At 47.9% G+C, this 13,197-nt stretch overlaps 1 protein-coding gene across 1 annotated transcript in view; it reads right to left on the bottom strand.

Moving 5' to 3' along the window:
- Nucleotides 1-13,197, bottom strand: part of ISY1 (ISY1 splicing factor homolog) — a 64,480-nt gene that overhangs the window by 38,236 nt on the left and 13,047 nt on the right. Inside the window, exons 4-7 of the mRNA XM_068255002.1 lie at nt 5,971-6,036; nt 2,185-2,227; nt 1,803-1,915; nt 100-217 (exon numbers count right to left, since the gene is read on the bottom strand). Of these exons, the coding sequence (XP_068111103.1) occupies nt 100-217; nt 1,803-1,915; nt 2,185-2,227; nt 5,971-6,036 (340 nt within the window). The remainder of the gene's footprint in view (nt 1-99; nt 218-1,802; nt 1,916-2,184; nt 2,228-5,970; nt 6,037-13,197) is intronic.

Raw genomic sequence — 13,197 nt, 5'->3', positions numbered from 1 at the left:
TATGTGATAATGAATAGGAGTCACAATTACCCCCGGCACTATCAGGAATCACCCTCTTGCACTGCAGAAGTCGCTAATACTACAGCAGAAGACACTTACGCTCTTTTTCAAACAGCTCCCGGACGCCGGGCAAGTCTTTGGCTGCTCCGAAGTACTTGTATCCCCGATTTCCAGGCACCTCCTTCCCCTCGTGGTCCAGCATCTTGGGGCCGATACGCTGCAATCACAAACCAGATCGGTCACGTGTCAGTGAGTGTGAGATCCTATAATGTATGCCGGAACAGAACATGCGAGTTCTTAAATCATAACTAGGTTGACCTAAGCTAAAAACGGGCTCTAGGTCTCTTCGTGCTGCCGCCAGTCAATGCGCGCGCACCCGCAGCCACATCACCTACACTACTAAGCGGAAGGGAGGAGGTAGCGATCCGCCGCAAAGAATGAGAGCCTCTGCTACTTTTACACTGAGCGGCAAGCAAGAGCGCAAGTTACTGCTGCACCGCAGGAGGGCGTTGAATATCGTCAAAAGACGCTGCTTTGACCATCACGGAATCGCCGTTTCCGCGATCACGATTTCGATCTACAATCGATAAATCGTTCAGGCCTGCTATGCTGACAATCTTTCAGTGTTCCAGAGCTAAAATCTATGAACTATTGACCTTTTTTATCTCTCCCCTGCACTCAGAAGCTGTTCTCTGCCAGGAAAGCATTTTAGGCTGTAATTCCACATCAATGAGGGCTACACTATAGTCTGACTGGGTAAATCTGACCCGGTCCTGACCGGTACAGAAACTGTCACTTGTATAGCTTGTATTGTTTAACTCTTTCAGGTAGAAAAAGAAGAAAAGAAACACAGAGCATATCTTTAAAGCGGTTTAAAACCCAGCATTTCTTATTTGTTCTAAAAGATTATTTACAACATCTAATAGGCTACCATAATTTTTATTAGCAGAACAGCATTCATTGGTTAAAACACAGGACTTACTTTTTCAATTGAAAGCTCCCTGAAGGGAGATCCCCCTCCTAACTGGTGATAACATTATCTTGTGTCTACTTACTTGCAGCAGAGAGGAATGTAAACATTCCCTGACTGTGCAGAAACTCCTAATGTGTCCAGAACTGACACACTGCTCAGAAATCATGATGTCAGAAATCATTACGTCAGGGGGAGTCCCGATCCACCCCATAGCACAGCCTGGTGGTGATTGGCCAGGCTGCGCAAGGGGTCTGCAGGTGGGGGGGGGCCTCTTTCGCAGCGGGTAGCAGCGGATCGGCGGTGGCGATCAGAACAAACACGCAGCTATCAAAGTGCTAGCTGCGTGTTTAAAAAAAAAAATTATGCAAATCGGCCCACCAGGGCCTGAGCAATCCACCGCGGCGTTGCTGGACGAGCTGAGCTCGTCCGTAACGCTCAGGTGGAATACAATGCAATGGCAGCTTTCAGAGCAAAATAAAACTGTACTTTGGGAACTTGTAATTTCTAAATGAATAATACTTATGCACAAATGCAAATATGATAAGTGTATGGGATATACAAAGTAGGAAAACACATGTTTACTGATTATGTCAGAGTTTAATACCGCTTTAACATAGACCTGAACGTGTTCTAATAAGTTCTATATGACAATAAGGCCTAGTTCCCAAAACACAACGGGAAGCACACAGGAAAAATGGCAGCTCACCGCTTGAGAGAAAACTGTGTGTAGTGGGAACAAGGCCTGTATAGCAGCCTCCTCGCTGCCCTCTGCTGGTAAAAATGCAGCAACGCAACTAATCACCCAAACACAACACAAAGCAAGACTTACAGAATAATCAGGACCCCCCAGCTCCTTGATGCGGACCTCCCAGTGGCCCTTCTCTCTGATCAGCTTGTTTATTTCATCATTTAAGTCTCGAATTCGGAATTCTCCAAGACCGGCTGAAAATAAAGACAAACAAGATGCTTGTAAGACAATCAGAAACCACAAAAAACAGGCGGGACAAGGAAGGGGTGTGGCAATTGTTATATGTAAATTCCATAAAATGAGTCAATAAAAAAAATAAACTCTGGAACAAATGTACTTTCTACACATCCGCACGCACACATTGTGACATTGGTCCTTTATCCAGGGACGCATTTTACAACATTTTACAGATTTAGATGGACCCGAGCATTACGTACAGCAGGTATTATTCTAGCAAGCTTACCGTTCTGAATCTGAGCCACTTTCTTCGAGATTTCGCCAATAATCTGTTGCAAAACAAACATGAAGATTTATTACAGTAATATATCAGCGCCACGGAATATGTTGGTGTTCTATAAATCAATAATAAATATTAAAAGTCTACTGTGATACTGGAGGTATCTGCATACAAGATAATACACGATTATAGAATATCAGAACTCTGTGGTGACGCAGCATTTAGCAGCAGCCTGAGATGTCCACAAAAAGGGGGTGATATTTATTGGGAAAGGACCGCAGCAAAACAAAACTGAAACACTTCCTTGTATCACTTGTGCTGCAGAATGTAAATCATGGTGAGGAACGATTGTACAATGGGCAAATACTGACTAAATAACCTATAAATGAATATTGTAAAAAACAAGCCATTTTATTACAGTTTCATTCCACTCTCTGATCATTCTCTCTCCTCTATAATCTCCGAATCTTATCCAACACCTGTTCTCTGGATCCTATTCCCTCCCATCTCATTCCGCAGCTATCCTCATCTCTCATGCCTGCACTAACAACGCTATTTAACCTGTCCCTCTCTACTGGCATCTTTCCGTCCCCACTCAAAAAGGCTGTTGTGACACCACTACTTAAAAAACCCATCTCTAGATCCCACCGAACTCGCTTAACTACCGCCCAGTGTCACTTCTCCCATTTGCATCCAAACTACTTGAACTGCTGGCTAAGTTCATGCTGAACTAAGTCAGCATTTATATGCTAATTCCCTGCTTGATCAGTTCCAGTCTGGCTTTCGTTGTAACCATTCCACAGAAACAGCTCTAACTACAGTGGCTAATGATCTCCTCACACCTAAATCCAAAGGCCATTATTCCATACTGATCCTTCGTGATCTGTCTTCAGTGTTTGATACTGTGCGTGCGATTTCAGTGTTTGTGTTTTTGTTCCGCACATGCCTTTTTCTTGCCTTTGTGTGTGTTTGCATATATAAATCGCAGATGCATTTTGTATGCGTTTTATGCTAATCACCAGGAAGGCAACAGGAAGTAGACATACATCATCAAACTTAGTTTAAAAAAATGCATAAAAAAAAAAAACACTAAAACGCAATACATGTTTTATATGCATTTTGGAACAATATGCAGCAAGTCCTGCTTTTTAAAAAACGCTCATTGCAGAATGCAAACATATGCATTGTTCCATGCAGCCCATTGACTTGCATTATATGCGTTTCTTGCAACACTAGCGTGTCTGCCTAGTGTGTTCCTACCCTCAGTTCAAACTCCTAACCCTAACCTACAAAGCTCTCCACAATCTCTCTCCCCTGTACATCTCCTCACTAGTCTCCAGATACCAACCCAACCGCAATCTCAGATCTGCACAGGAGCTTCTGTTGTCCTCCTCTAGAATCACCTCCTCACATTCATGTATACAGGATTTCTCATGTGCCTTACCCCTCCTCTGGATTGTCCTTCCACAACATATTCGCCTCTCTCCAACCTTTGATATCTTTAAACGCTCCCTCAAAACTCCCTTTTTCCGACGAGCATACGCTCTACCATAGGCCATTTTCCCTTTGACCTTACTAGATAACCTAAACCACACTGCCTCTAGGTATGATTATTGTACACTACCCCACTTCTTGTTTCCCCCATTTCATTAGATTGTAAGCTCACAAGGGCAGTGCTCTCTCACCCTCTTGTATCTAGGAATTTATTACACATTTATTCATATTAATTTTGTCACTGTAATTTTCCAATTCTGTATTTTGCACCAAGTCTGTATTGTGTATATTAGTGTACACCATTGTCTGTATTATTATGTACTCCATGTTTGTTTCTTACTTTGTACAGCGCCACGGAATATGTTGGTGCTGTAAAAATCAATAATAATAATTACAGTAATTATGCCAATTTCACTACATGTCCTCTTTAATTGCAGTCAGGAATACAGACATCAACAAAAGCAGCACCGAATCTGTGTAAACGTATTAAATGCCTTAACCAATCTCCACTGACCAAACTCTGCTCCAGCGCTTCTCATCGTTACTGCAGTGCGTACCCCTTTCTGGGGGTGGGCCAAGTCCTCCCCCGATGTAGATTTAATTATCTTAAAGAGACTCCGTAACAAAAATTGCATACTGTTTTTTATCATCCTACAAGTTCAAAAAGCTATTCTAATGTGTTCTGGCTTACTGCAGCACTTTCTACTATCACAGTCTCTGTAATAAATCAATGTATCTTTCCCCTGTCAGACTTGTCGGCCTGTGTCTGGAAGGCTGCCAAGTTCTTCAGTGTTGTGGTTCTGCTATGAACTCCCCCTTCCAGGCCCCTCTATGCACACTGCCTGTGTGTTATTTAGATTAGAGCAGCTTCTCTCTTCTCTCTTATCTTTTACAAGCTGGATAAATCGTCCTCTGAGCTGGCTGGGCTTTCACATACTGAAGAATTACAGACTAGGGCAAAGCTGTTTGCAGGAAGAAAAGAGCAGCCTGAAACTTCAGTGCATGAAAACTGCAGGGGGAAAGAAACACACAAATGATCTCTTGAGATTCAAAAGGAAGGGTGTATACAGCCTGTTTGTGTATGGATGTATTTTCTATGTGTGGACATGCTGTACATCAACCTACTTCCTCTTTTGGTGGCCATTTTGTTTGTTTATAAACAAACTTTTTAAAACTGTTTTTAACCACTTTTAATGCGGCGAGGAGCGGCGAAATTGTGACAGAGGGTAATAGGAGATGTCCCCTAACGCACTGGTATGTTTACTTTTGTGCGATTTTAACAATACAGATTCTCTTTAACGAACTATATATCTATATATATATTTGTTCACATCCAATTCAACAGATTGACAAGGATAAGCTTTTGGACCCCTATTACACACATCCAATTTTGATTGGCCAATTACACCACCTCCATGTAGTATGAGGATCAGCAGTTTTAGAACACTGTTAGCAAATTGTCTAGGTACGCTCTCATACTACATGGAGGTGGTAACATTAGCCAATGATTGGCCAATCAAAATTGGATGTTTGTTTGCACCCTAACACTCAGCGGAAGTACCCCAGGGGCGTGCGTACCGAGTGCTTCCCCAATCACATTGCAGCCCTGTGACCATGCACCGCCGTCAGACACGCCCCCACATACATTATTGGGAGGAGCCCTGTGACCATGCACCGCCGGACACGCCCCCACATACATTATTGGGAGGGGGCTTCATCAATCACAGCCCTGTGACCATGCACGGCCGTCAGACACGCCCACACATACATTAGTGGGAGGAGGCTTCACCAATCACATTGCAGCCCTGTGACCATGCACCGCCGGACACGCCCCCACATACATTATTGGGAGGGGGCTTCACCAATCACAGCCCTGTGACCATGCACGGCCGTCAGACACGCCCACACATACATTAGTGGGTGGAGGCTTCACCAATCACATTGCAGCCCTGTGACCATGCACCGCCGGACACGCCCCCACATACATTATTGGGAGGAGGCTTCACCAATCACAGCCCTGTGACCATGCACCGCTGTCAGACACGCCCCCACATACATTATTGGGAGGAGGCTTCACCAAGCACAGCACTGTGACCATGCACCGCCGTCAGACACGCCCCCACATACATTATTGGGAGGAGGCTTCCCCAAGCACAGCACTGTGACCATGCACCGCTGTCAGACACGCCCCCACATACATTAGCGGGAGGAGGATTCACCAATCACATTGCAGCCCTGTGACCATGCACTGCAGTCAGACACGCCCCCACATACTCACACCCTGTTAGAGCCACATACCTGTCTCCTCCACTTCTCCGCCTTCGGCAATTCATTGCATTCGGACGCAAGAAACGGCCGCCTTTCCTGCGTGAGAAAACAAGAGTCAGATTACCGGAGCAGCAACAAATCTCAAGAGAAAAGTAGCCAATGTGGCCAAACTAGTTACAGCTCCGCCTACACTTCCCTAAAGTGGACCTGAAGAGAGAGGTATATGGAGGCTGCCATATTTATTTCCCGTTAAACAATACCAGTTGCATGGCAGCCCTGATCTCTTTGGCTGCAGTAGTGTCTGAATCACACACCTGAAACAAGCATGCAGCTAATCCAGTCACACTTCAGTCACCTGATCTGCTGCATGCTTGTTCAGGGGCTGTGGCTAGAAGTATTAGAGGCAAAGGATCAGCAGGACAGCCAGGCAATGTGCATTGTTTAATAGGAAATAAGTATGGCAGCCTCCATATTCTTCTCCCATCGCATTCCCTTGAGGCCGGGTTTATACCTGGTCAGAGCGTTGAGATGTGGGGGGGCGGAGCAAAAAATAGATTCATATGACCCTGCAGCAGCGTGCGCCGACATGGTCATATGCGTAGCACCGCCCCCCCACACCCGTCACTGAGTGACGCACTGCCCGCTGAACAGGAAGCACATTACTGGGATTCCTGGCTTCCCCACGGTATTTGCGTTGTTCTGACCAGATGCGGCACCGCCAACAAATTTCATTGCGCACCGACTTCTACGCATTCCGCCCCCGTTGTTTTGCCACAGAAGTCGCACAGTGACGTGGCTGTAGACTTTGCGTGGGTCAGCAGTGAATCGGAAGCTTGCGGTGCAATGTGACACGTTTAGCGCACTGGTCCCTATACACGGTCTTTGCCGTTACGCTACCCTGCGTGCAGAAAGAGTAACGCAACGCAAAAAAAAGTGTTTAAGTGTAAAAGGGGCCTCAACGTGGAATGTGCGTTTTCCAACAAACTAGCACTGGAAATAGAGACCTTCCACTGAGTATGAAAACATTAATAAGATGAAATATAATAAGACCTGTTCTCTGCAGGGTAACCCAGACCTCTGATAACAATCGCCTGAAATACTCACACCTGATGGTTCAGTACCACCTCTGCCTGTACAAACCCTCTAGCTGGAAGCATCTGCTGAGCCCCATGTTCTGTGCTATGGAGAGGGGAGGACAAGCGGATGCTGGCTGCGGTGGGAATAGCAATAGCGTCCAGGCATGGCTTTCCTTCTCCTGCGGAGATCGGGGCTCCAGTGCACACATTACTAGAGGAAGTGATGATTAACATGAGAGACAATAAGATGCAAATAGCTGCAAGCAGAACAAGCTGTACACCAGAGTGCATTGTTCCTGTGTCACAGCTCACATTATACTACTGCCACATGTATTACCTTTTAAGCAATACCAGCTGCCTGGCAGTCCTGATCCCCTGCCTCTGATATTTTTAGCCACAGACCCTTAAAGAGGAACTGTAACATGAAAAGATCCCCTGGGGGGTACTCACCTCGGGTGGGGGAAGCCTCAGGATCCTAATGAGGCTTCCCACGCCGTCCTCCATCCGTCAGGGGTCTCGCTGCAGCCCTCCGTACAGCGGTGACGCAATATTTACCTTCCTGGCTCCTGCGCAGGCGCTCTGATGGCTGTCGGCTCCGAACTACACGGAAATACCCGATCGCCGTCGGATCTGCTCTACTGCGCAGGCGCAAGTTTCCGGCGCCTGCGCAGTAGAGCGGACCCGGCTGAGATCGGGTATTTCCGTGTAGTTCGGAACGGAAAGCAGCCACAGCGCCCCCGCTGGAGCCAGCAAAGGTACATATTGAACTGACAGTCGGCACAGTCGCCGGCTGTTCGGAGGGCTGCGGCGAGACCCCCGGGGGACAGAGGACGGCGTGGGAAGCCTCATTAGGATCCCGAGGCTTCCCCCACCCGAGGTGAGTACCCCCCAGGGGATATTTTTGATGTTACAGAGTCTCTTTAAAGAGAATCTGTATTGTTAAAATCACACAAAAGTAAACATACCAGTGCTTTAGGGGACATCTATTACCCTCTGTCACAATTTCGCCACTCCCCGCCGCATTAAAAGTGGTTAAAAACAGTTTTTAAAAGTTTGTTTATAAACAAACAAAATGGCCACCAAAACAGGAAGTAGGTTGATGTACAGTATGTCCACACATAGAAAATACATCCATACACAAGCAGGCTGTATACACCCTTCCTTTTGAATCTCAAGAGATCATTTGTGTGTTTCTTTCCCCCCTCTGCTCTCATGCACTGAAGTTTCAGGCTGCTCTTTTCTTCCTGCAAACAGCTTTGCCCTGGTCTGTAATTCTTCAGTATGTGAAAGCCCAGCCAGCTCAGAGGACGATTTATCCACCTTGTAAAAGATAAGAGAGAAGAGAGAAGCTGCTCTAATCTAAATAACACACAGGCAGTGTGCATAGAGGGGCCTGGAAGGGGGAGTTCATAGCAGAACCACAACACTGAAGAACTTGGCAGCCTTCCAGACACAGGCTGACAAGTCTGACAAGAGAGAGATAAGTTGATTTATTACAGAGACAGTGATAGTACAAAGTGCTGCAGTAAGCCAGAACACATTAGAATAGCTTTTAGAACTTGTAGGATGATAAAAAACAGGATGCAATTTTTGTTACGGAGTCTCTTTAAAAGCATCAGGTGTTTCTGACAGTATTGTCAGATGTGACAAGACTAGCTGCATCCTTGTTTCTGGAGTGATTCAGACACTTCTACAGCCAAGTAGATCAGCGGGGATGTCAGGCAACTGATATTGTTTAACAGGAAATAAATATGGCAGCCTCCATATACTTCTCACTTCAGTTGTCCTTTAAGTTCAGAACACTACTACGTTGGCACCAATAATACAAATATTTTGTACTATTTATTAGGCTGCCATTTTTAGTAATTTTTGAAGAACTGGTCAGAAGGCTTACATGAGGACACAGTGCAGAGATTTGACATTTGGTGTCATCCCCAACAGGCCACAATCTGCCGGACAGGGCCTCAGAGTGAGACAGAATGGAGCAAGCCTGGAGGTGTGTCTGCTAAGCAGCCAATAGCAGCAGGCCCTTATAATGGCAAACACTGAGCTTTATCAGAAGCCAGTCAGCAGCATCTATGTCATCAATGTACGCCAGCCTCATGCCTGCAGACTAACATCACACCAGCCAGTCAGCAGCATCTATGTCATCAATGTACGCCAGCCTCATACCTGCAGACTAACATCACACCAGCCAGTCAGCAGGATCTATGTCATCAATGTACGCCAGCCTCATACCTGCAGACTAACATCACACCAGCCAGTCAGCAGCATCTATGTCATCAATGTACGCCAGCCTCATACCTGCAGACTAACATCACACTAGCCAGTCAGCAGCATCTATGTCATCAATGTACGCCAGCCTCATACCTGCAGACTAACATCACACTAGCCAGTCAGCAGCATCTATGTCATCAATGTACGCCAGCCTCATACCTGCAGACTAACATCACACCAGCCAGTCAGCAGGATCTATGTCATCAATGTACGCCAGCCTCATACCTGCAGACTAACATCACACCAGCCAGTCAGCAGCATCTATGTCATCAATGTACGCCAGCCTCATACCTGCAGACTAACATCACACCAGCCAGTCAGCAGCATCTATGTCATCAATGCTCGCAGCCTCCCGCCAGCAGACTAACATCACACCAGCCAGTCAGCAGCATCTATGTCATCAATGTACGCCAGCCTCCCACCTGCACACTAACATCACACCAGCCAGTCAGCAGCATCTATGTCATCAATGTACGCCAGCCTCCCACCTGCAGACTAACATCACACCAGCCAGTCAGCAGCATCTATGTCATCAATGTACGCCAGCCTCATACCTGCAGACTAACATCACACCAGCCAGTCAGCAGCATCTATGTCATCAATGCTCGCAGCCTCCCGCCAGCAGACTAACATCACACCAGCCAGTCAGCAGCATCTATGTCATCAATGTACGCCAGCCTCATACCTGCAGACTAACATCACACCAGCCAGTCAGCAGCATCTATGTCATCAATGTACGCCAGCCTCCCACCTGCAGACTAACATCACACCAGCCAGTCAGCAGCATCTATGTCATCAATGTACGCCAGCCTCATACCTGCAGACTAACATCACACCAGCCAGTCAGCAGCATCTATGTCATCAATGTACGCCAGCCTCCCACCTGCAGACTAACATCACACCAGCCAGTCAGCAGCATCTATGTCATCAATGTACGCCAGCCTCCCACCTGCAGACTAACATCACACCAGCCAGTCAGCAGCATCTATGTCATCAATGTACGCCAGCCTCATACCTGCAGACTAACATCACACTAGCCAGTCAGCAGCATCTATGTCATCAATGTACGCCAGCCTCCCACCTGCAGACTAACATCACACCAGCCAGTCAGCAGCATCTATGTCATCAATGTACGCCAGCCTCATACCTGCAGACTAACATCACACCAGCCAGTCAGCAGCATCTATGTCATCAATGTACGCCAGCCTCATACCTGCAGACTAACATCACACCAGCCAGTCAGCAGCATCTATGTCATCAATGTACGCCAGCCTCATACCTGCAGACTAACATCACACCAGCCAGTCAGCAGCATCTATGTCATCAATGCTCGCAGCCTCCCGCCAGCAGACTAACATCACACCAGCCAGTCAGCAGCATCTATGTCATCAATGTACGCCAGCCTCCCACCTGCAGACTAACATCACACCAGCCAGTCAGCAGCATCTATGTCATCAATGTACGCCAGCCTCATACCTGCAGACTAACATCACACCAGCCAGTCAGCAGCATCTATGTCATCAATGCTCGCAGCCTCCCGCCAGCAGACTAACATCACACCAGCCAGTCAGCAGCATCTATGTCATCAATGTACGCCAGCCTCCCACCTGCAGACTAACATCACACCAGCCAGTCAGCAGCATCTATGTCATCAATGTACGCCAGCCTCATACCTGCAGACTAACATCACACCAGCCAGTCAGCAGCATCTATGTCATCAATGTACGCCAGCCTCCCACCTGCAGACTAACATCACACCAGCCAGTCAGCAGCATCTATGTCATCAATGTACGCCAGCCTCCCACCTGCAGACTAACATCACACCAGCCAGTCAGCAGCATCTATGTCATCAATGTACGCCAGCCTCATACCTGCAGACTAACATCACACCAGCCAGTCAGCAGCATCTATGTCATCAATGCTCGCAGCCTCCCGCCAGCAGACTAACATCACACCAGCCAGTCAGCAGCATCTATGTCATCAATGTACGCCAGCCTCCCACCTGCAGACTAACATCACACCAGCCAGTCAGCAGCATCTTTGTCATCAATGCTCGCCAGCCTCCCACCTGCAGACTAACATCACACCAGCCAGTCAGCAGCATCTATGTCATCAATGTACGCCAGCCTCCCACCTGCACACTAACATCACACCAGCCAGTCAGCAGCATCTATGTCATCAATGCTCGCCAGCCTCCCACCTGCAGACTAACATCACACCAGCCAGTCAGCAGCATCTATGTCATCAATGTACGCCAGCCTCCCACCTGCAGACTAACATCACACCAGCCAGTCAGCAGCATCTATGTCATCAATGCTCGCCAGCCTCCCACCTGCAGACTAACATCACACCAGCCAGTCAGCAGCATCTATGTCATCAATGCTCGCAGCCTCCCGCCAGCAGACTAACATCACACCAGCCAGTCAGCAGCATCTATGTCATCAATGCTCGCAGCCTCCCGCCAGCAGACTAACATCACACCAGCCAGTCAGCAGCATCTATGTCATCAATGTACGCCAGCCTCCCACCTGCAGACTAACATCACACCAGCCAGTCAGCAGCATCTATGTCATCAATGTACGCCAGCCTCCCACCTGCAGACTAACATCACACCAGCCAGTCAGCAGCATCTATGTCATCAATGTACGCCAGCCTCCCACCTGCAGACTAACATCACACCAGCCAGTCAGCAGCATCTATGTCATCAATGTACGCCAGCCTCCCACCTGCAGACTAACATCACACCAGCCAGTCAGCAGCATCTATGTCATCAATGTACGCCAGCCTCCCACCTGCAGACTAACATCACACCAGCCAGTCAGCAGCATCTATGTCATCAATGTACGCCAGCCTCCCACCTGCAGACTAACATCACACCAGCCAGTCAGCAGCATCTATGTCATCAATGTACGCCAGCCTCATACCTGCAGACTAACATCACACCAGCCAGTCAGCAGCATCTATGTCATCAATGTACGCCAGCCTCCCACCTGCAGACTAACATCACACCAGCCAGTCAGCAGCATCTATGTCATCAATGTACGCCAGCCTCCCACCTGCAGACTAACATCACACCAGCCAGTCATCAATGTACGCCAGCCTCATACCTGCAGACTAACATCACACCAGCCAGTCAGCAGCATCTATGTCATCAATGCTCGCAGCCTCCCGCCAGCAGACTAACATCACACCAGCCAGTCAGCAGCATCTATGTCATCAATGTACGCCAGCCTCCCACCTGCAGACTAACATCACACCAGCCAGTCAGCAGCATCTATGTCATCAATGCTCGCCAGCCTCCCACCTGCAGACTAACATCACACCAGCCAGTCAGCAGCATCTATGTCATCAATGTACGCCAGCCTCCCACCTGCACACTAACATCACACCAGCCAGTCAGCAGCATCTATGTCATCAATGCTCGCCAGCCTCCCACCTGCAGACTAACATCACACCAGCCAGTCAGCAGCATCTATGTCATCAATGCTCGCAGCCTCCCGCCAGCAGACTAACATCACACCAGCCAGTCAGCAGCATCTATGTCATCAATGCTCGCAGCCTCCCGCCAGCAGACTAACATCACACCAGCCAGTCAGCAGCATCTATGTCATCAATGCTCGCCAGCCTCCCACCTGCAGACTAACATCACACCAGCCAGTCAGCAGCATCTATGTCATCAATGTACGCCAGCCTCATACCTGCAGACTAACATCACACCAGCCAGTCAGCAGCATCTATGTCATCAATGTACGCCAGCCTCCCACCTGCAGACTAACATCACACCAGCTAGTCAGCAGCATCTATGTCATCAATGCTCGCCAGCCTCCCACCTGCAGACTAACATCACACCAGCCAGTCAGCAGCATCTATGTCATCAATGTACGCCAGCCTCCCACCTGCACAC

Source organism: Hyperolius riggenbachi, chromosome 9 (assembly GCF_040937935.1).
Source record: "Hyperolius riggenbachi isolate aHypRig1 chromosome 9, aHypRig1.pri, whole genome shotgun sequence".
NCBI lineage: Eukaryota > Metazoa > Chordata > Amphibia > Anura > Hyperoliidae > Hyperolius > Hyperolius riggenbachi.
This window is presented reverse-complemented; position numbering and strand designations above follow the sequence as displayed.